Source organism: Varroa jacobsoni, unplaced genomic scaffold (assembly GCF_002532875.2).
Source record: "Varroa jacobsoni isolate VJ856 unplaced genomic scaffold, vjacob_1.0 scaffold_101, whole genome shotgun sequence".
NCBI lineage: Eukaryota > Metazoa > Arthropoda > Arachnida > Mesostigmata > Varroidae > Varroa > Varroa jacobsoni.
Genome location: NW_019213003.1, coordinates 340447 through 365091, shown reverse-complemented (window position 1 = coordinate 365091; position 24645 = coordinate 340447). Strand labels below are relative to the sequence as shown.

Below are 24645 nucleotides of genomic sequence, written 5' to 3'. Positions count from 1 at the left end.
ACTGCTATCATATACGAATGTTCGTGAAATGCATGCATGGTAGTCTGCATAATAGCTCTGCGAACTGAGTGCATGCCGGATATGAAAAAGCAGAAACTCAAAATGGCCAGTTAATCAAATAATTTCTGGTTCTACCGATTGGCCTCGTGCGAAGACACTATAGTTTGTCTGCGAAGCCAACGCTAGAAATTCAGGTAATGCTGGATTACTCTTACCAATGACTGACATTGTTCTCCTTTAAAAGAAAATCAAACAAAAAGGTACCATCCATTACTTTCTCTACGTTTATTGATTCCAGCCTGGTTTTTTTTATTAGTTTTAGATATGATCAGTTTCTTTGGCGATCACTAGTGAATCATTAATCAAATCTTGGCAAACGTGTATCTAACGAATTCTAAAATTATATTTTTGAATGTTGCTTCTTGGTATTAATTCTTTAGGTTGGGAAAATAAATGGACTTGGACTAAATAGATAATCTCTATACAACAACACCTATAAAAGCTAGTTTAAATTTCATTCTCATCTAATTCTAATCCGCTTTGATTATAGCCATATGATCGATTCGATAGCTCCGAATATCTTTGCAGAGGCTGTATCCTCATCGACTATAATTAAAAAGAGGTACCGGATGTTTCCTACGTAGTGTGACTTTCAAGCAATAAATGCTGGTCGTATAACACGAAAAACACTGTTAAGCGTTTAAGCGTAACCAATATGATGGCCTGGAGGGCCAACGCTTTCGGCGAAAAACATCAGAAGTCGCTCATTCGATTATCACACATACAACTACACGACCAGTGTGAATAAAGAAAACTGTTTAACGTATCAACGACAATTGGTGTGAATTTACATACAATACGCTGTTGTCAACGGATGACACTTTTTTTTATTCTCGCCGCATAATCTAGATTAATCGTCTAGGAACAGGTGCCATCCACACATTCCCTTGCTGATTATACGTGATAAACAAACATCGTCGTCAAGCTTTTTCCATTACGCTCCCTTTGTCTTGGAAGCTCTCCATGAGTCATTCCAGAATACATAAATATCCCAACATTTCTTTACTAGAAGTACTACTTCTTCTGCTTCAGTATGACAGTATGATCTCGAAGAGCCGGAATGAACCGCGCCTCTTAAAAGCCTTCCCGTGACGGCATTCCGGTGTAGCCCATGGTTAGATGTAGATCGGTGCATTGTTACATTCGTGCCTGCTCATGTTCGCTTGCCGACTGTGTTTCATTTAACTGTTATTTAGAGAGGCGGCCCTAGGCAGCAGTTCCGTTACAGCGCAGACTTTCGTTCGATACTGTGATCTTCGTTGGTTAGCAGTGGTACGTTGTAATAGTGGTTGTAGCAGCAGCTGCACTTATGCCGTCCTAATTTGCCGAATGTTGACAACATTGGAATAACAGCGACTCATTGTTCTCGAGTGATGAGGGTGTGTGGCTGTGCCTCGACGTTGGAAACACCGCTGTGCAAATCTGCGAAGCTGTCGCCCGCCTTTCTGCAAAGTGACTGAAATTTCCTTGCGCAAGTGTTGTTCGAAGACTGATGATAGTGGCTATAGCAACGGTGTCTGTATCGATTTGGGTAAAGACGGTGCGCGAGAACCCCTGTCAGATTGGGCCCCATCTGTTGTACGTGTTCTACGACCAACAAGTGCAGTAGCTTTACGAAAATGCTTGCGATGAGCGACATGTATGGGCTATTACTCGAACAGCTGACTGACTGGCTAAGCTGGCAGAGTCGAGTACAAGAGTCAGCCTTGGGCACGGATAGGTAGACGCCTTAGGTGGTTTCTGTTCTGGCCATAGAGAAGATGATAAGGTGTTGTCGAAATAGATGTCGGTCCGATGCTTGTAAATGCCAACAAAGTAATTAGACTTCAACTGCTAATTGAGTATGGTTCAGCTCACCTTCTAATGAGTGGGCGTCTTGTGAGGGGGGCGGATCTGTTATTCTGTAAACGCTATTACGTATAAAAATAGTTGTAAAAATATATATAAAGATTTCTAAGATTCTTAACAAAAGCTTGCTAAATATTTGCTATAACACTAACATAACATACAGTTCGAAGTTATCGGAGTCCATGGGGGAAAAACTGAAATTGTTGGGTGCTCATAAAAATTGCACGCATAAGTGGAAATCAATCTATCTCAAGTTCTCGTATTATGTTCACAGAATGCAGAAAAGCATCAGGAGCCAGAGCATCGAATGGCATCTCGTAGTAATCAGGAGTGCCAACGGAAGTCGATCATTTATTTCTAACGAGAATAGTGGTGTACCCGTGCAATTGTGTTCTGCTCATAAAATTATTTTATCGACATACGGAGGACAAAAATTGCCATTTGGCGAAACCAAAAAATTAGGTTGACCTGACGACCGATCATTCAAGACAATGGGGATACCGCTTTGTGTTCATTTTCCTGTGCTTACGCGTATGATCATGATCAAACAATAAGCCCGCGATTTAATAGAGTTTTTATAACTAATGGGTAACACTATTTTCATTTGGCTTTGAGGTATACTTGCCCCTATTGTGGTAGATATTCATAACAATTCAAAGATGTTCTGTTTAGGGTTATCAGATTAACAGAATTAGGCAATTAAACTTATATTTAATTAAACTGTAAAAAAAAGTCGAAAAATCAAAAAGGGAAAATAAAGCCAATGAATCATAGACTCATTCGAAACAAAATAATTAGAAATTAAAAAAAGGTGAGTGTATGTTCTAGTTACTATTGTCTTGAAATATTAGTTCAATTGAAAACTTTGAGTAGTTGCAGTAGAAGTGAGGTAGTCTACTTCTTTGATGGCCGGCTTAATGAATTGTATTATCCTAAGCGTATTAATATGATAGCATTGGCTTTCCTATTGCCTTTTGTACTATGCGTGAAATATGGCACGGTACAATAAACGCGCAGTTGCATTTTATAAGGCAAATATTATCAAATTAAGTACATAAAAATCGCTATTCACATTGCTACATGCATCTTTCCACGTCTTTGAAATACTTTGAAATACGTTATCCCCTCTTGAAATTGTTTATCATATATATTGATGCATTATGTTGCATAAACTCTGGTACCGAAAACACTTCCTTGTCATTTCGCAAAGCATTCTATGTAATGAAAGTATTTTAGTCATAATTTTTGTCCGGCTTACTTCAATGACAAATGATGAAGCGTTTGTATTATTATTACATTTTATTAATGAATTGTCGTATACGCTCAAATGTTGACATCTTCAAGACGACCAGTCGATCAAATTTATCTAGCATTAGCTAGTTCAGATATGACAGTCGCTGTGTTCGCATAAGTTACAAGCATAAGAACGGCAGTACTATTTAAAGCTATAGTGCTATAAGAAAAGTAAACAAATAACTAAACGATTTATTCAGTAGTAGCACGTTGTCATAGCTTTATCAGGTCAGGTCCAAGGTGTCATCTGAAAATTAAATCCGATCTGACATGGATATAAGTTGTATATATACTTCAGCTTTCAATGATTACCCAAAACTGGTAAGCTGTTACGACATTTGGAAAATGACCGCCCGTGCTGTTTTCATTATTTCTATATAGCACTTAATATTATCTGCGCGTTGCGATATAATGTTTAATCGATTAACAAGGATCAATATGTGACTGTTAGGTGTTAATCGTAAAATTCGGCATTGACAGCTTTGGCTAAAATACAGGAAACGGATCCATTATGTATTAACACGGCTATCCTTATTAACCCTCTTCCTCGGCATGGCTAAGTGTGATACCCTAGAAAAATTTGTGTTTACATGAGTAAACTGTCAATTTTGCACAAAAAAAGTTTTATGACTAAAAGGACGATTAGAAATAGAGCGATCTACATTGACCAGTATCTTTCATTTTTCGTGGTTATATGGGTTACGTTAATGGCCTAAATATCATCAAATTTTCAGTGCACTACTAAATAGGCAACAATTATTAACGTTATCACGATGGGCGCATGTAAGGACAAAGGAGCGTAAACCGAAACTGTGATTCACTCGATAATATTTTTGTTCTTACTTGCTTACGGGTACGTCAAACTACTGTGACATAGGTTCGAATTTCTGAACCGAATTCTGTGACATTATGGGTTCCAGCCTTTTGGATACATTAAGTCGAATTTGAGCAATGATGGATGACATCTGCATCATAAAAAAGATGGTTGGAAGTCCGTAACTGACAAACCTCTAGGAAACCGATCGTTACATTGATTACATTCTCAGAAACATCCCAAACATATTTATCACAAAACTGCCAATTACTAAATATATAACGTATAAAATAAAACCTTTAACGGGCTCAAGGGCAGCTCTCTAAGTTAACGAACTCCAAACTTAGAAGATCATTTTAACCGGCTCCGAGTGTTTAAACTTGGCAGTCCACAACTACTAAACACGATGCATAATGTGGTAATCATATAAGTTTCTTTTTTTTTTTAAATTCTAAGCCTGTGTCTTTGAATAGTTGTAATAATCAGTGATAATATAATTAGTTGTATATGGTTCTGAGCCTTCTAATGTCTATTCTAAAATAAATTTTAGGGTATTAAAATAACACTTGCAACCTGTCGTGTGACATTTTTTTTTCATTTAATCGTTTTTCTTTCAAGCAAGTACCATTTGCCCTTGTAAATCTTTATAAGATATAAGGCCGTATCGACTAATCAGAACAGGAACTAATCAATCGAAGTATATGGATTTATAATTTTAACATGCGTGTAAACGATATATAAAATATAATAAAGAATCCCGTTTAAAATTAAAAAGAGACTATCCTCAAGGAATGATGAATGAACAGTCTTTGAGCGTCACAGGTGAAGAATATAATTAGGCTGTTTTTGACGCAAAAGTGTAATAGGATGTATTCCATTTGCAAACTTTAACGTCGCATAAAAGAATCATACGAGTCTCTTTGTTGTGGCATACATTCCCTTAAAGTTAGAATGATCTAAAGGTTAAGAGTATAGCTTAGCTTCCAACGTCCAAACTAATGCTTATCCAACATTCTACATAATAAACCCAGAACAATTTATATTATTATTAACAACAACACTTAACTTCATTTTTGACGTAATAAGCTCGCGTTACGACATCAACGATCAGTGACTGGATAACTTTATGGCTTTTTATGTCAAAATAATTCCACTACCGTAAACTATAGCAAAAAAATAAAGGAGATTTCGAGAGTTATATATCAGTCATACATTAATTAGGAAGCAAGGATCATTGTGCCCATGATAGGACATCATGTGCCTAGTGTCGAACCTTCACAATTTCATTACACAAGATTTTTAAGTTGTGCCAATAGGTGATAAATTATACTGAGTTTCAGATGTTCCTTTACTTCATAGTGCTCATGTGTTTCTTGGAATTTTGTCGATACTTTTTCAATATCAACGATTATTTCAATGACCTCAACAGTTGTTTTTTAAAGATTTTTCCACGACGTACTGTCTTTATTTAATATTTTTTGAGAGGACTTTTTTAATGATGGTACTGTTATTGTATAAAAGCTGTTTAAAAATATTCATATGTATTATTGGTCACATAGTGCTTGCATCGATGACGGTTGAATGTTTCGAATCCTACATCTGCCATTAGGTATTCCATCAGCCGGTAGCTCCCAGCACCAAGTGAAGTGTGTCTTTACCCGAATCTAAACCTAGAACCACTACGCATCCCTAAGATTAACAGGCACACATGTTATTTCTCGGCTCGTTGCTTTGATCCCCTGAGGCCTTATTAAACACGGGTTCATGTGTGCAGGATTTCTTTGTTTGTGCAAACTAATCTAGTGTGTTCTTTTGCGTCATTCATGTGTATCTAATAATCATTACCCAAAACAACTGTAACAATCTTTATCGCGTTAGCTAATACGGGCGCCACCAAGTATTGGAAAGAAAAAAAACACGTCTCTTCTTACTCCGACCCAGATTCCACCTTTTGGTTCTATAGTTTATGGGAAACTTGTCTCTAATTTAGCTCTTAAGTTGGTATCCTGATTATCACTTGTTCAGGTTCCTAACTGTCGTAGATTACAATTCTTTTCGCACTACGCGTAAGTACACAAGCCTGTAGCCAGGAACATAAGGGCTAGGAAATTTTAGTATTTGCCAGAATGTACACGGAACTTTTGTTTTTTCTTTGAAGTCTTTGCAGACCAATTTACTTATTTCCATTCGACGATGTCCACAAAACTAAATAACCCCCATTTTAAGAAATTATGCATATCAATAGAGAAAAATGTGAAAGCATTACTCTTTTCTATACTGGACCTTTTATCGTCCCGCTCCATGCGTTGGGCATACCATCAATCTACACGGATTGGCTCTGTTTCTAAGTCGAAGATATATTTTTTTGGCTATTTTTACCTTGAAGTAGTTAAGACTGTCCTAAATTAATAAACAAACTGATCTCAAATAAAAAAAAACTGTAACATCCTTTTCATTTTAAATAGCGTCAGCCACATTACCGTAACAAATGTATTGGCTCTTACTCAAGGATATGGAAAAATTGAACATTTCATTTCTTTGAAAAACAAACTTGAAATTAATTGGACTGATTCTCGCCCAGACATCATCCGGTTTGACATACACACATGTATTTGCATTTACATATTTATAAAAATGTCTAATTGTTATAAAATTGTGCCCAATAAAAGGGAGGAGTCAAATAATGGATTTTACATTCATTAGAAGTTGCGTTTGCTATAACCAATATATATGCGTATATATAGATATTATAGCTAAAGATCGGCGTATAGCTAAAGTCCGACGTATAGTCATGATAGTTCTAAAAATCATGTAGTTGGCTTGGTGCGCATTATTGATGAGCGTCTTTTTCGGCGTTAAGGACACATGTCCTTATAAGATAATACAATTATGTGGCGGCAATCCACATTATGAGATGTTTACGTAGAATGAAAAATATTACTTACTTATCTATTCACTAAAGATTATATTCATTTTATTTAATTGCCCTATTATTTGCCGTTTCACCTTGGAAGGCGATGTACGCCTTGGTTATAAAGCTTACTCGCTCATTTGCTGCGAAAGTCAAAGCAAGTACAAAAAATATACAAATCTGTTTTGAGATTTGCATGCTAAATTTTTGCTTATTTACATTTTAAACCGATTCTTATGATAAAATAAGGACAAGACTATGCTTATTGAATGACCGGTACAGAAAAAGAGCAGATTGTCGAGGCTCTCGAGACAGTACCCTGGAGAGCTTTGGATCGGTAGGTATTTACTTGCGTTGCCATGTACGAACCAAATCAATACTTGTAGTTTTAAGTGACTGACTTGGTTATCTGGTTTTATACTATAAAATTGGCCTACATTTTACATGGTAGCAATCTAAATATTCTTTTATTTAAAAAAAATAATTGGGTCGAAAATTTCGGAATATATTCACTCGTTATGATTCTTTTTGCGATTGATCTATAGTATATTGGTATCCACAAACGATAAAACCAGTTTTAGACGTATATTGGTGAAAAAAGCTCACAAATTTTATCGGACAGATCCAAGGCATCGTGTATTATGTTAAAAGTTAAAAAAGACGTATATATATCAATCCAACAAATTTTGATTTGTTATATTTAACCTTTATTAACTTGATTCAACGACAGCCTCAGATCGCATTTTCAGCTTTGAGTGACACTTCGTTTTTGAAGCGTTAGTTCTAAAAACTTTTCTAATAGATTCATATCCACTGATCCACTGGATCGTTCGACTAAATTTGAAGTATTGGCCAAAAGATCAGTAGTCAACGTAACTATAACGATAACAAAAGTGATTATGCATCAACGAATTTGTCATACGTGATTGAATTGAGCTTGTTCATGAGAAACGTAAAAAAATTGCTGGTCACGGCTGAGGACCCTAGTACAAAACAAAAACTGTCAGTTATTTTAACTAGCTCTCAGAAGAAAACACTGAATCGTCTTAAGCCTAAGAAGCTGATATGAAATTACTGTTATAACCTGATGCAATTCTATTTACTTTTTTCAGCCTTCACTCGTTGGTCATTATTAAGAGAAGTGGTTTGTTGTTGTCTCTGGTAGTGAAATAGTGGCTGGTAACATGCACCGCTAAATGCGTTGGTATCTTTTTTTAAGACCATTCACTCGTTCCGAATTGCTGCAAAGCGAACTGCCTTCGAATCGTAAACTGGTGCAGATAATGATAATCATAATAATCATAAATCATGTATTCTCCTTATCCACCTAGCAGAAGAAGCAACGTAGATATATGTTTATTGATTTCGGTTTTGTCATGCTTACCGCTTGCTGGTCTCACGAGCTGAATGCTTTTTCATTTTTTTTGTTGTTCTTACTAATCTGGTCAAATCTCAGGTCGTCTAAGCTGAGCTGCGAGTACGAGCCAAATGCTGCAGTCGTCGTTTAAGGGTCTGAGTCATTGTTAGAGAAGTTACAGGTGCAGCAGCGGAGCGATTCTGAGTAGCTGGAACAACGGCATCAACAGCTATGTCTTTCTTCAAAATATTTGATAACCTCCGTGGGGGTAGGTTACCAAATAGGTAGAAGATATTGTCAGTCGAGTCTGATTATCATGTAAGACAACTATGTGATTGCTTGCGTTTCCTGTTTTTTCATTTTAAGTTTACGAGCTCTGAAGGTTGGTCCTTTTCCTCGGGTAACTCATTGTTTTCCTTTTCATACATCCCGCAAAGAATACAAAAGACCGTATAACTCTCGGCTGTAGTAGCCGTAAACATTTCAAAACAGTATTTATTTCGGCATTAAACAATTGCTGTATCGGGTTGTATGCCAAAAAAAAGCTTCAAGGGACATTCGCCTGTGTCATTAGCAGATAGAGCGACTGAGCACTTTAGTGTACTTTAGCACTTTGGTGTGGCTCATACATATGATCACATACGGGATATTATAAAAACGTCAGCCATGTTCAACCTTTTTGCCGACAATACGCAGTATGTTATATAAGTGGTCTAAGTACATGTATAAGGCCGTATGTAAGTGGTAAGTTTGTCACGTATTGCCTACAAAACAGCCAGCAGCGTTTAATGGTATCTATGATCTATATATGATGTTATTCTTAGTTGTGTCCTAAGTGTGTCGGTTTGATATTGTTTGATTATTGCGGCTCCTAATTCTGATCTGATTTGTATCAGTACGCATTCCGGAGGACCCCGGCCGAGTGGTCGATGTGCGACCGGATGATTACCTTAAATGTTCTGTCCTGTATCGAGAAGATGGACTTTGTCTATATGAACTGTGTCTGCCAGAAGCAAGCGCCCCCACAGAAACCCAGATGTGTTACGATATTGTGTTACTTAAAGAGCTAAATCGATCGTCGAACTCAGCGTTAAGGTAAGATATGACGCCACGTATATTCATATATTCTCTGTTTTTGTTTATTACTTTCGATTTACAAATTTATAAGAGATGGAGTTCGGAGGGTACCGAATATGCAAGAAATGAACTACGGCCCGTGGTGTTGCAACGAAAAGATTACGATGACTCGAGTTTATCAATAGTAGCAAACTGTCTTTTCCTTGTTTTTAGCGTGTTTCGATCGGGGAAACTCGATGCCACCGAACTGCAATTTACGATACTGAAAGATAAATTACCACTATTGCTACAATGCGTGCCTGACTTGTGCACGCGAGATCTAATCCAGGAGGTAGTGTCCTTGTGTCGGAGTAACCCCTCGTGGTCGTTAGCTCATATCGCCGCGCATATGGGCATGCTAGATGTCCTCAAGCATGCCAGTGTTAAAAGGTATGTTGTAATTGTGTGTTATTGTCGTGTCGCCTCGTTAATATCAGTTATATGAACGATTCTATCACTATAATTTGTCCCTCTGTTTAATCGCGATAGTGTACTAGATGTAGTTGACAAGCCTCGAATTAGCAACCCCTAGCTTCTTTCCATTAGAAATTCAATAATGCACAAAGTACGATATTTATTGATTTGGTCACAAGCTGGTTGTTGTCATTGTATCTGCGTTCAATAGGCGCCGTTGTTGCTGACAACAAGTGTCTTATCGTCTACGTATTTCTTTTTATCAAAAATGTATAGCCAAATCAATCACATGGCAGCTGAGACGGGTCAAACCCCGTTGCACATCGCGATTAAGGCTCAAAAACTTACCGCTGTTCAGATGTTAATTCACTTAGAGGCGAATGTCGAGGCAGTCGACGCCAACCACGACACTATGTATCACTGCGCTGCAATCACTACCAAAGACATTATCAAGGTACACATCCAGGTGGCATTCAATTTAAATGCTCGTATACCACAGAAAATCATTTTGAGCGTGATTATGTAAAAAGTAGTATATATTGTCAATCTAGATTAATTAACCGTACTATACGCGTACGCAGATTTTAGTAGAAGAGCTCAGAAGTAAAAAAAATCGAATAGCTTAGAAGTTTCTGCTTGAACTGACATATTCAGGCGTTGTCTGGCAAAACAGCCGTCAACCCGATGCTGATCAATCGTCGAAATAAGGAAGGCTACACTCCGCTACAGCTAGCTTGTCTAATGGATCGCGCAGATTGCGTCAAAGAGCTTCTCAAGGTTAGTTTATTATTTATTATAAAACCTCTAGGCCTTAGCAATTTATTCTGGTGGCCTTCACCCGATGAATTCTCCGCTCATATATAGATCATTCGAAAAATTATTTCATGTCGGTAATATAGTGTTGTTTACGTAGGATAACCTGCATTTAACTTTATTTTGTATAGACATATTTTATGTGGACAGAGAAAAAAACATTTCTGAAAAAATTTCATTATGTTAAATGTTTCAGTCGTCTCCACACATTGTTTTTTAGAGATCATTATCAAGCATGGAATCCGTTTTAAGCCGTAAAATTCTCTCGTAGTAAGCGTAAAATATTATTAGTCACGCATGTACGTTCTTATGGTGACAGGAAGGAGCTGATATCAACTCCGCCTCAGCTGGACATCCTAGCAAGTCTCGAGGACCGCTTAACAGTAGTTCCACTTTAGAGCTAGATAACTCCATCCCGCCGAAATGGTAAGAGCTTAGTTGACTTGTATGTCCGTAATTACCTATTTCATAATATCACTGGTTATTTACACAATGTTTATTTTTCAAGGCTTATTTTTCATTTTCGTTATTGAATTACCAAAACTATTCAATTTTCATCTCTACTATGCCCTAGCCTGGGTCGTGGCAAGGCGGAGCAGAACGCGAACAACTTCCAAGAGGAAGATATGAAACACGGGGGTACCCCGTTACATTGGGCTAAAAGCACCCCTGTAAGTATTAATCGGAACCATAACGTAATAGGTTACGTCGTGTGAACACCAGTCAAATTAGGCGACATTTTAATGGAAGTGAATTTCCACGATATTTTAGCACAATCAATAGGTCAAAAAAATTGGTAAAGGCAAGCCTATGGTTTCTAATACCATATTATAGATACTGCCCGCTATGGCTTCATCGTTTACCAAACCATTCTTGTTTTTATCATTATTTGTCAAGAAAATATCACTAAATTTTATTAAAAATTATTCTTTATATTACGCGTTTGCATAACATTTTTACAGAAGCTGAAAAACACACATTGTCCAAGACTAACAGAGTTCATTTTAATAATATTTCTGTATTGTTCGGGTTGGGCGGACACTGTAATTTTTTAGAAGGAAAAGCAGGCATTGTTTAACTCATTTCTGATATTGTAGTTATGTAATTAACTCTATTAACTCTATTCCGTGTCACTCTCGGTACTGACGTCGTCGACATCAATCATTCAGGTGCTGGAGTCGATGATAGAACACGGATGCGACCTGAATGCTCGTAATTTTCAGGACAACACAGCCTTACATATAATGGTGGCAAGGAATCGGCTTAACTGTGTGATTCTGCTATTGAGTTACGGAGCTGATGTGAATGCGATCGGTATGGATGGAGATACACCACTTCATATAGCCGTCCGGGTTGCTGCGCCCGCTGCCGAGAACTGGCTACCCATGTTTGAACAGGTAAACATATTTCATTCGGTTAGGTAATTTGGGGTAATAAAGGTTCTTTGAGATCAAATGAATGTGCTGTGCGAGTGCACCTTGTAAAGCTCTTTGTGACGACGAATTAATGTGGATGTACAATATTCCACAGTTTCTAAAAAACAAAAATGTTCGGATTCCTTTGTCCTCTCTTGGTAGGGAAGTGCTTCGAATGCCGCCTTACCTATTGTAACATAGAAGCCTTTGTGCTGACCAGCATACCGTTTCTCATTCCTCGCCTCACATCTCAGTGTATCGCTGCGGCGATATGTTGGACAAACTATCCAAGTCTACGTTGTAGCCTATGAGGCGAGCGAGTTAAAGATTCCTCTTTGGAAAATATATTTGAACACATTTGAAGTACAGAAATGAGAAACGTATGTAAAAAAAAAAAAGGCAAGGTACATATTTATTTTTTTAACTGCCCTATGCCACACATAACGGAGCGAAGTAGTTACACGTAGCAGAAGCAATCATGTTACCCTAAAGCATTTTTGTGAACTGCGATTGGCTTAATTTTGCACGCGTTGGCTTGGAAGGATAAATCTCTGGCTGAAAAGCCAGCGATGGCTATTTCAAATCGCGCTATAATAATAAAGTATAACATGTTGTGCAACATACATGTTATAATTTATTAATATGTAAATGATTCAATAAGCAAGGGAAGTAATAATCACATTTTGTCACTTTGCAGACAAAGGTGAGTTCTAATTTTTTTTTCCGACAAGACGCTGTTTTGAAGTAGTGTCGTCTTTTGGCATGAGCCTTTATTTAAAATCATTTTACCGTTTAATGTGTACATTATGACCCACATGGCCTCTTCGCTGATATGTAAAAAGACCTAATTGAGCCGTATCGATTTCGCATATAAAACTTAATGGAATTGAGCAAAAACATTCTACCTTACATTGCGAGTGGTTAATGACTTGTACGTTTTTTTTTTTTCATTATTGAAACAAAGTGATTTTTTAAACACTGACTAGCCATAGTCCTATCTGGTTTAATGATTCAGTGACTGTTTTTTTCTGTAACCAGAAGGAGTTTTGAATAGTCATCCATTGACACAAATGCGGTGCTAGTCGACGGAGGGCCCCAAGCCAATAAGTACCGTGTAGAAGTGTCATGGCGGATAATGTTATATATTATGGGAGTATTTATGTTAATTGAACAGGTCTAATCATTCCAGACCAACACCTCTTCGACAATTGTATAGGCCAATATTATCGTGATTGACAGCAGAAACAGCCGTAAATCTAAACAACAATGGCTTAACAGTTTAACCTATTATCCCAAATTATCATCTTTTATTTAGGAGGTAATAAGGAAACGCCATAATAAGCCTATGGGCTCTCATTTGTACGCAGAATTATGCAAGAGCCTTCACTGATTAGGTAGAATCACGTAAACCTACCGTGCCCCGGTTAATCTTGTCATAATTAAATTTTACGAGCTGTGAACTGGAGCGGTCCTCACTTCTCTGCAATATATAGAAGTTCTTGCCGTCAGCTGGGTTGTCAAAGCTGGTTAAATGGAGCATAAGCGAATTCACGATAATTACTTGTATTGCTAACATTCGAAGTAGTTTTACTAGAATCTACGGAATAAGCGTTCTGCGGTCGAGTTATAGATACTCAGCAGCAGTGTTTTGGCACTAAAATTGAATATATTAGTCTATTTCTATTGCTAAGTTTTGTACGTCGTACCGTCTTGCGTTTGAAATTCACAATTCAACATTTGGGTGAGTTCTGTCTCGGAGTTAGATGTCGTGCATGTGTAAACAAAATTAACGTCCTGTTTCAATATCTATAACTCATGGCCCACCTTGCACCGATATGCATCACGCTATTCAAAGCAATTACTCTGTTCAAATTATTCTGACTGCCAAAATGATTGTACTGCTATATTCCCTTTTACCGCTAAAGAACTGGGTAGACGAACAGATTCGACTGGTCGCTCGATGGTTACCCTGTGGGACCGCTCCTGACTGTTTCCCTGATACAGCTAACTCTAGACCTTTCAATACTATTTTAACACCACAATCAACATCTTTTGTGTTCTGGTAATACACCGGGTACTCATCATCTTACAAACTTAAATTTGAAAACCTTTAAGGTTTCTTCACCTGGACGCAAGAAGCCCTTGCAAGAGCTCGCCGCCCTGTTGGACTTCGTGAGTAGAATGACCTTTTCATTAAGTCGATTTCTTCTGCAAACCCTTTCACGTCCCCGTATGTTCGGTGAAATATAATTGTTGTGGCGCCGATTTATAATTTTTACAGCCAGATAACCAAGTGTTGTAGGAGCTTACTATGCTCGGAGTGGCTCAGTTATTTATTTGCTAGCTCTCTGATCGACTGACTTGAAATGGAAGTCCCCTACGAGAATGGCAATGTCTATTCTCTAAACGGTTCCTCGATTATTTAAAAAAAAAAAATAGTCTTAATGCCTTTAATTTCATTTTGCAGAAAATATTAGCAAACAATTGGTTAAACGCACGTGTAAATACCGCCATTAATCGATCTTTCTGTTAGGCTATGAGATTAGGACAGCATCGAATGCCTTTTAGGACTGAATCAGAGTAACTGCACTAAGTAACCGAAATTATGAAAAAGGCTAGTCACATCAGAATGTATTTCTATTTATTAACTATATTTAGCCTAAGAAAGTGGTTATGGTTAGTGACCGCACCCATTGCACGAAACGGTTATAGGTTTATGCAAATATTCACTCTGTTATACTACTGAGTAGCCATGAATGATAGGTTCTGATGAATGATGTTAAGTTTGGTTGATTAAACCGATAAACTTTGAAATATATTATTACTACTAGTGCTTTCGTTATCCAATGGCTCATTTAATGCATTCTTGTCTTTTTGTATGGAACAGCTGCACATGTGCGAGCAGAGTATAAGCCCCTATGAGCCATTGTACTATCTCACGGGCATATTTATTTTTTTATTTCTTAGTTTGAAATGATTGATCTTTTAACCTCACCATCCGATTAAGGCAAACGGTTTCTTCTATGCTTTATTAGCAACAGAGCGGTACAAGTAAACGTGGCATATGTGTATCCGTAAGTTTGCTCTATGTCCTGTTGGAAAAATTTTAGCAAGTCTAACATTAGTTAATACATATCGTTAACATTTAGCGAATAAAAGTTTATACATATTTTTAATGGCCACCGACGCTTAGTCTGTAAACAACTATACTTCACCAGACTTACACCTGGCTTTGCTAACGACTCATTTGTGCTAAAAATCACTTAGCAGAGGCTTTTTTTTTTGTCCGTTTCCCAAAAGTAACTGCTCTGTTGGTGTTGTACTTTTAAAAGTATATATTACTTTTTTTTCAAATCACCTGTTCTAGGCATGGCCAACAAAATAGTTGAACCAATTCCACCCTAGAAAAATTACAGGTCGCGTTTTTGCTGCAGTATAATTAAACACTGGACACTTACGAAACAGCTTACAAAATAAAAACTAAATTCAACAAAACAACACATGTTAATTCTGTATTATAATATATAAATAATACAACCCATTATCATTATAGCAGCTCGTCTATTTGCTTCAAATTGATTGATGTACGAGATGACGTGTGATCTTAATGGCAAATCGGATTGAATTTAACTGCCTCTCCAATAAATTCGTAAACTCGTTTGCTCATTTGTGTGTGCGCTTGCAGAGCCCCTTGGCCAAGATCAGTTGTGCTTTGGGGTACACGTTGGTGATGCGGTGATCTTGGTTTATGTGTACGCCTTTATATCACTATGTACATTTCGTGTATACGGACATATCGTAATATGCTAAATGCTCATCGCAAAATATTTATCGCTTTTTATGTGCTCGATGGAGCGGTACGATCAATGAGTATGTGTGCTGTTTGTCTGGCTTTTTTGTTGCAAATACTTTCTACTTATGCTTAAATTATGACTGGCTATTGTGACCCATTTGTCAGGGAGATGTATCGGTTCTTCAAGCCCTTATCGTGTTCGGGGCTGACGTAAACGCGCTAAATAACAAAGGTGAAACGGCCCGACATTTAGCAGCCGCTTCGCGAGCAATGAAACGAGATCTTGTGCTTTATACCGTACACGCAGTGGGCGGTTCTCGATGCAGCGATGATGTGCCTAATTGCCGAGACGGATGTTCGTCTTTTGGCTGCTTTGACGGTATCGCACCGGACAAGCCCAATTTCTTCAAATCAGCTAAGTGTGAGTAACTTGTCTTTTTTTCTTTTTTTTTATCAAAATGGATGAACATGTCACAGCTTAAAGGCTATGAAAGGACGGTGTACAATTTCCGATTCTGCTAACACCCCGTTACAGTATTCGACAGCCTACTTGGTGAGCTAATTGTTAAAGAAGCCTTGGAGAGTCTAGAAACAGTGCAAGAGAGCGATCAACGACGCGGTCGCCAGTGTCGGGCATTGGCTTTAGACGGGGGCGGTATCCGTGGATTAGTGATTATCCGAATGATGATGTCCCTTGAAAAGGTTGTTGGTCGACCGCTCGTGCAATGCTTTGACTGGATCGCGGGTACCAGCACCGGTGGCATCCTCGCATTATGTCTTGCTAGTGGTAAGTGTAGCGAACTGGCAAATCGTTTGTACTCAACTATAACATCAATATTTAACGAATAACTTCTATTCAATTATGGCTATGTCCACTGTTCGGTCACATTAAACGTCTAAAACAGTTGTTTTTCGCCAGAGTTTACTAAACTTATTGTATGTGGTATTTTCTGTTGTAGGTAAGACTACATCACAATGCTTCAAGTTGTACTTTCGGCTGAAAGATAAAATATTCGTGGGTAACCGGCCGCATGATTCAGATGCACTAGAAAAACTTCTTAAGCAGGAATTGTCCGAAAATCTGCGTATGAGCGATATTTCTTACCCCAGGTAACCGTTCTATATAAGACAAAAATCTTAAAAGTTAATGATAAGGACTTTTTGTTCAAACAGCATACCCCATCAATTTCTACATAAAATCGTAATTCCCATTCACTCCATAGTAGGAGCATTTTGAGATGATTCAACAGCGCGCTTCAATTGCTGCTGCATTTTTTCTTTCTCTTGTGATGCAGGATTGCAATTACGGCGGTGGCTGCTGAGCGTCACCCAGCTAAGTTATATCTGTTTCGAAACTATAAGGCTCCCCGTCAAATTGTGGCTGAAAGCGGTCCAGGCGGATGTGTAGTTGGGGATTATGAACCTGATCCCGATCCGTCGGAACTTGTCTGGAACGTAGCCCGTGCCACAGGAGCTGCGCCAACATATTTTAGCCCGTACAAGCAGTACCTCGACGGAGGATTGATTTCCAACAACCCTACCCTCGATCTTCTCACGGAAATCACAGAATACAACGCCGTGCAAAGGGTAGGGAAGACCTAACACGATATCCCGGAAAATGCGTTCAAGTGTTATTGCATAATAGCCAAGTTCTCTAAAATTCTTTCACGTTTTCAAATGCACTATTTCAAAGACAAACAGTCTTGCTGCTTACCTTTACGCACTCTTTACGCTCTATGTGCGTTGTTTGCAGGCCATAGAAGCGGACAGTGAAGTGGCCAATTTGACAGTAATGGTCTCACTGGGTACCGGTAAACCTCCCGTATTACCTACCTCAACAGTGGATTGCTTGCAGACCTCCACGGGTCTACTGGGAACTGCCAGAATGGCGTACGGCCTTCAGAAGCTGTTCCAGTTAGTTGTCGACCAGGCTACTCAGACGGGCGGTCGTGTGGTGGAACGGGCTCAGGCGTGGTGCCATGGAATACGAGTACCCTATTTCCGACTAAATCCTGAAACGTCGGAAGAAGTCGGACTCAATGAGACCGACAACAAAGTATTGGTAAAGCTGCTCTGGGAATCGATGGTGTACATGCGGAATCGCCGCAAAGAGCTCGCACAGCTGGCTCGTCTCCTTAAGCCATGTAACGACTCGCCATCTCTTCTATTACGTTCGGAATCTCCAGGACCGCCCATCGATTAGAAACGATACTGAAAATTTGGGACAAATAAAGACCACAAAGTCACGACAAAGTAGCACTTTTGCGGCGAAGTACCGAATAATGTTTTATTTGGCGGAATCAAACGATAGATTTGAGGTTGATTACTCATCGTACCGTGCATCATGCGTTCATTATTGAAGATCTTAGAAACCTTAGTCATCTACTCTAAAAAGGTAAAAAGTTTGGAAGACAGTAGCCGTAAGATCGATGTGTTCCTCATTATTATGAAGTAGAAATTACTCAGAACATTCTTTGTAAACATATTACAGGTTGCTGATTCATAATATTTCATATTTAAACGGTTCTGGATACTGTCGAGCGCCCTGATAAACCCTGACCGCTTTGCAATGCCTTCACTTTTATTCAATCAACGTTATTTAACTGATTAGCAGCATCTCGTTCGAAATCAACACAAGCAGGGGCATCTGTAAGTTTAATACTAAACTTTGCATTAGCGTTTATTTGGCCATTCACATTTTTTCATTAGAAGGTAACGTATTCAGATGGTAACTTTGCTAAATCATTACAAAAAAAAAAGAACTGGTTGTTTTCATTAGGCGCAGTTGATATAAATATATTAGAAGTATTTATAGGTTTAGGGTTAGGTAAAACAACATATAGATCCGGAAGTTTGACGTAAAAAACGGCACATTCGAGCGACCGGTGAAATGTTGACAGTCTCATAAATGAATATTTATCGCTTTATACAATATGTGGCAGATTCAGTCGGAAGAACTGCGCTGAAGTAGAAATTAGTAACAGATATTGAAATACGTAAGAAACTTCAAGGGCAACGAATGCTAGTCGAGCCGTCAAATATTAATACGCTGCGGCAAAATAACGATTTCGAAAAGTTTTCATATTTTCTTATCTTAAATGTCCTTAGTGTTAACGTTAGCTAAACACTCGATTTGTATCTAGTGGACCCTATCGCTTGCTTCGCATGAACAGTAAAAGGTATATGTGCGTTGAGGAAACATCCTACACGTTAGTTCTGATGACGAGAAGCAAGCTTCGGTAAAATGTGCGAAATATAAGTGATATATTGATCATAATTATCATTAGAAAATCATCTATAAGTGGTGAAAATGTACTACCGTATTTATTAGCTAGGAACTGGGCTACAAGCAGTGGCTGTCGTATAGTGATGGGTAGAAAAATATAACTAGCGGATAAGGTCTATAAAAATAGTTATATGAACAATCTAGTGTTTTTGTTATATGATGTATTTTCTTTCGAATTTAGTGGGATCATTGTTACTATTGTTGTTATTTTTGTGGTAATGCTTGGTTGTACATAGTGTCCTTTAATCGCGAAGGCCAACCGTTAATCAAAGAATACCAAATATACAGTTTATATAGTCAAACATACAACGATGCAAATGCAAAATCCTAATCGCGATAATTATGATGAATATAATTATGACGTCAATAATAAGTATAATGAAGCATTCTGTGAGTGACAACATTCTATGTTTAGTCCAGTACCGATTCAACCTATCAAAAAAGTGAACGGATTTTAGGTCGGAACGGATGGCTGAGCCTAGGTTGTTGTATGATGGCATACGAAATCAGTTCGAGTTGTGTTGGCCGCAAATGACATTAAAGAGGTTAAAGCTATTAACAAAACATGTATTTAGTACGTAAAAATACGTCTAGTTCCATAGGCAAGCAGTTTGCCTATTAGACGATCACGTACTATTCGAAACGAACAACAATCTTATTAACTCTATTCATCGGAAGTGTCGTCCATATTTAGCGGGCTGACGCATATGACACGGCGCGAAGGACAAAATCGTACTTTGAAATCGTTATGAAAAACGGTGTAGTTTGATGATGTATGCAGTGTATTCTTACTAAACGATAGGAGTGCAGCTAATAAAGATCAGAGCTACAGCCCTGATGTATAAGGCAACATGGTGCCTCCTTTTACGAACCTCTTTCGGTGGCCTATTCCTTTTTTACCCTATATGCCTCATATGATGTACCCATCTGTGTCTGCGTACAAGTATTTGTGGCGAAATTGGCATTCTCACTGGGGCAAAGATCGCCAAGGCTGATAACAAGACAAAGAAAGTCTCCCGTTCAATTCGCAGCCTTTACTTTTGAGGAAAGAAAAGGATTTCGAAGTGGTATCTGTCACAAGGACGAGCATAAAAGTATGAAAAAACGGCCCTATATCTGTACTCTTACATATGTCTACTGGGTCGAATACAAAATAATCGGATATGCAGGGTGTTTAAAAGCGAGAAGTCGTATCTTTGAAAGTATGAGAGAGCTCAATAAACATGTTGATTATTTAACGTGTTAGTACTAATCACTTGTAATTAACTGATAATTAAAGCCATTAACGGATATTACCAAAAAAAATTAAATTTACTCATATACAACCTCATTTTCATGTTTTTTAATGAAGCTATTTTCTTCACACTATTGCATACTACCCTAAGTGGTACCTGCTAAGTCATTATTTTCGTAGGTTTTTGCTTTTAGCTCTAAGATGAACATCGTATGATATCGCTAGTAGAAACGCTTCGTTTTTTAAGCCTTGTCACCTCCCTCAGAAATCGACGTCAAGCTCTAAATTACACGATATAATGACAATAAAAATATACAACTATCTGAGATGTTTGGAACATCACGGGTGTACTTGATTTGATTCGAAAAATAGCTACACACACACGTTATAAAAAGCAAAAATATAAACAGTCGGGTCGAATAATAAGATCAGTACGCCGTCACTGTTTTTCTACTACTTAACAGAGATCAAGCAAAACGCCTTAGATTGAACAAGCTATGCCTACTCACGTTCGAGATGCGTGCGAGAGGCCCAACGAAACCATTAATAGCTATCGCAAGACGTCACACCTATAATGTCCTACTACAAAAGGCTGGTAACACTGTGGTCTCAGCGAGGCTATTTGTTCCATTCATCCTCACCCATATATGCAGCGTGTGTGCGAACTTACACTGAAAATTTATCCAGATAGTCTAGGCTCGATATTCTCGCCTATTATATCTGGGAATACGTAAGGTGATCTAGGTAGGACACTGGGCATAGCCATATTTCATCTCGTGCTGGGGACCAGCCATTCGAGGTAACAATTAACTATAGTACAACACTTGAAATGCCAACATTTTCTTCTATGCATTTACTAATGGAATTCCCCAGCACCTGAACACATCATGACATGTATTACACATCTTTTCAAATATAGTAGTATTTTCAGGCAGGGAAGTACTATAAAAAAAATTCCGAAAATATAAGTGCGTTAGGCTGTTTTATACGTTACGGATAGGCTGTTTTTCCCGTTCGTCTAGCAGTGATTCTGGGTGAATAGCGCACAGCGCTTCGGAAGGACAATGGCTGACCAGATAACATACACTCAATCATGGCCTTTAGTCCCTGTGCATTGTATTGAAGATGCATAGTTGCTTTTTTTAGTCGAACTTCACATTATAATTTTCTTAATAAATTACATCTTATTATCACTGTCTTAACTACAAGTATATTGTATCATTCACATAATCAGGCTGTAGAAAAACATTTATTGTACGTCATAATAGTTCTCTGAACTATTACGTGTCAATATATTGTCGGCCAATTGAAACCTACAAAGCGTTGTCAATACGGAATTAGATCTTTGGAGAAGTTTTAATTTGTTGTGGGCAAAATTTGCCTTCCAGACAAAATTTCTCCAAAATATGCAATTTTCGCCACATTGTGGTTTCAATCCTAGCTCTCAGCGTTTCCGCCGTACTTGCAACCTAATGGGAGCAATGTTTCTCCATTATTCGACTAGTCCATTCAGTAGATATACTCGTTTATTCAATACGCTGTTCTGTAAAACAGCGAGTCTAAAATGATTTACTAGTTATTGAAATTTACTTATATATTAGTAGAGTGTCCGGCTGTGTAGGTACGAGTAGTTCGACCAACCTCCAGCGCAGGTATTGTTGAGTACCCGCATATCTACGTGCTGCCGAATCATTGTTAGGACGATTTCTTTCCCTCTGGATTAATGTCAGGTGTTCAAAAACGCCAATTAACCATTCATTTAGCTCCGTAATCGTCGAGAATCGCGTCACGAAGACTGATGGCGTTTTGTTCACCTCAGCCTCCGCCATCATCTCGGCCGCTGCTGGGCGCACTTTCTGGTCTACCGCCGAAAACAGGTTCGTATCTGCACGTGAATCCAATTAGACGCTCCAATTGTAAAACATAAACTGCTGGCAGAAAAAACTATCGCTGTCAGAAAATCATCTACGCGTAAAAAATATTTAAATACGATAAGGAAAACTTCCTGGAGGGGCAATCGTTAGCCCAATAGTTGAACTAACTAAATTTGGCCATCTCTCAAGACCATAGGTAGTGTAAATGTTGTGCGAATCGCATTGTTCACCTTTCGAATAAGCACCTCCAACTACAGGACAATACCGCAGTCGTGCGTTTACGGCATGCTAGCAGGTGTACCACGATATCGATGAGTTTACACCTGTACCCTGTCACTATCTCTAATCGTCATTGAAGTTTTGATTTACTTCTAGCAGTATTTTTAACTTACTATCCCACCTGAAGTAGTTAACACAAACTGAACGGACATATCGTCTTTGTAGATTCTGTTTTTCATTAATACACGACAGTGTGATCTGAGATCTGCATATATTAAGCATTGAAAAAATTTTGCCATCAATCAAAAGAAAGTTTGTCCCTAGTGTTATGTTATACAACCGCGTGCTCATGCAAATATTCTCAATATTTGCTCAGGCAGTGGAGAGAAAGACTAGATATTTTATTACTAAGCATTATTTCAAACGGCGATTAAGAGAACTGAATAAGTTGAACCTTCCTTCGGAACTGGCTGCAGAAAAGCTCATATCAGCAAAATGAGCAAGAATTTTGGCTCCTACTGAATCGAGACGTTCACATGAGCAGCAACGACTCTACTTCGCGATATCATATCCAGTTACGAGAAAAATAAACGACGACGTATATTGATTGACGTGTATATTATATAAAGTACGTATGATTGTACACTAGCTATAAGGCTCCTTCGTGTCGAGTGAAGAAATTTGGTTCATACATGAAACTTTCAGAAATTGCTTGATAAACATTTACGGCCTCACACCTACTTTTCTTTTCATGATTCACAAAATTAGTAGAAAATAAACTTCCTGAACCCAACAACAATCATTCTGACTCAAGGGTTTTACTCCTCTAGTTCTCTGCGCCGCACGTTTTCGGGTTACGGTGTAAATACAACCTCCCTTATGCGTATAACTTCTGACACTGTTTTATAAAAGGCGAGATATTAGGCAGTTTCAGAAAGCTTTCTTCACTTTCTTAACTGCATTACAACCTAACCACGTTTTCCAATGATGAGCTAAAACTTGTCGGTCCATGGCTGCGCGCAATTATTCAAAGGAAAAGAAGTTGATTTTTTAAATGTTGCTAACTTATTGTAAATGGCTCTCCTTTGCTTTTTACTATTTGGGCGGCATATTTAATAATAGTAGCTAACATTATTTTTAATTCTTATATACATTATGAGTAGTCAAAGCTTATGGATACGCTTACCCCTTTTGAGTTGCAATTGCATAAACAGCTAACGCTTGCTTGTCGGGCGCTGACTGATTCCTTACGCTTGCCGATTTCTTAACAAATAACAACATCGGTCGACTTTATCTCATGATACAGATATTCACAATTGTCCTGTCCCTCTCCCTCTCCCCATGATGGTTTAGCGTGGCTAATAATGTTCTCTTACCCCGTGCTTAAGCCAGCGCCGTTATGGAACGCCTTCAGTCGGTGATAGCATTTCGTTCGGAGCTCAAGTCTTCGCTTGCGCGCTGAGTTCATTTGGCTCCTAATTGGCGCCACCGGTCGCTACCATTGTTAGGTGGACGATTGCGTTGTTGTTGTCGTTTCCGTTTTGTGGATTGCTAGACGTCAATTGTAAACGGCGGATTCTTCATGCCATCGGCTTTTCATCGTTCCTATCTATTCATATATACCTCAGTCGTCTTGATTCAAAAAATGATGTAGATGGCTTCAGGAATGGTGACCGCAGCCCCTGCCGCCAAGCCACTAACCGTTAATGAATTTGGTCAGTAATTAGCGGAAATCTTTGTTTATCGCCTTTGTAATTGGCATCATCATAGTTTCGTTGCTGTTCTGTAGGTCGTCCACCAATCAAATAGGGATGAGGCATTTAGTAGTCCAATAATCTGCGAATCTCACTCGGCGGAGACTAGTTCTACTTGTCGTGGTGTCGCTGGTGTTTATCCTAATTGAATGTATCGTTATTAGAAAAACGATAGATGCCATAACAATGGTAGAGGAGCCTCGTAATGTCAGCAATGCTGCCAGCTTAGTGGTTTCCGCATACAGATATACGTGTTGCAATTGTGAATGTGATTATTAGTTCTTGCATTCGTCAGCGTTCGAAACTCAGGATAGTAACCGAAAAACGTGGTGCTGAAGAAGACTGGTTTAATTGGTAATAGCCACCGCGTAAAAGCTGAGTAACTGACACAAAGGAACCGGTCAATTACGAACGAAGTTCAACGTAAATACCAATCTTTGGCTC

General features: G+C 38.4%; 2 protein-coding genes across 4 annotated transcripts; one reads left to right on the top strand and one right to left on the bottom strand.

Moving 5' to 3' along the window:
• Positions 1 to 889: 889 nt before the first annotated feature.
• On the top strand, positions 890 to 20358 carry LOC111265035 (85/88 kDa calcium-independent phospholipase A2). Of its 3 annotated transcripts, XR_015312982.1 has the most exons (16): positions 890 to 1638; positions 8383 to 8551; positions 9180 to 9378; positions 9574 to 9789; positions 10090 to 10267; positions 10468 to 10590; positions 10946 to 11052; positions 11201 to 11297; positions 11796 to 12023; positions 14157 to 14213; positions 16000 to 16255; positions 16370 to 16621; positions 16794 to 16944; positions 17130 to 17421; positions 17588 to 18229; positions 18326 to 20358. XR_015312982.1 is itself a non-coding variant. In XM_086970402.1 (15 exons), exons 2-15 carry the CDS (start codon positions 8515 to 8517, stop codon positions 18035 to 18037), a joined length of 2643 nt encoding a protein of 880 aa, XP_086826528.1. In that variant the 5' UTR covers positions 890 to 1638; positions 8383 to 8514; the 3' UTR covers positions 18038 to 20358. The 3 variants fall into 3 exon arrangements, 2 of the variants coding, with proteins under 2 accessions (XP_086826528.1, XP_086826532.1); XM_086970402.1 differs by having other exon boundaries at positions 17588 to 20358; XM_086970406.1 differs by lacking the exon at positions 14157 to 14213 and having other exon boundaries at positions 891 to 1638; positions 17588 to 20358.
• Positions 20359 to 20796: 438 nt separating this feature from the next.
• LOC147753928 (uncharacterized) lies at positions 20797 to 23854 on the bottom strand. The gene is made up of 2 exons (XM_086970397.1): positions 23634 to 23854; positions 20797 to 22239 (listed from the first exon to the last, which is right to left on the bottom strand). Exons 1-2 carry the CDS (start codon positions 23653 to 23655, stop codon positions 21941 to 21943), a joined length of 321 nt encoding a protein of 106 aa, XP_086826523.1. The 5' UTR covers positions 23656 to 23854; the 3' UTR covers positions 20797 to 21940.
• Between the last annotated feature and the right edge of the window lie 791 nt (positions 23855 to 24645).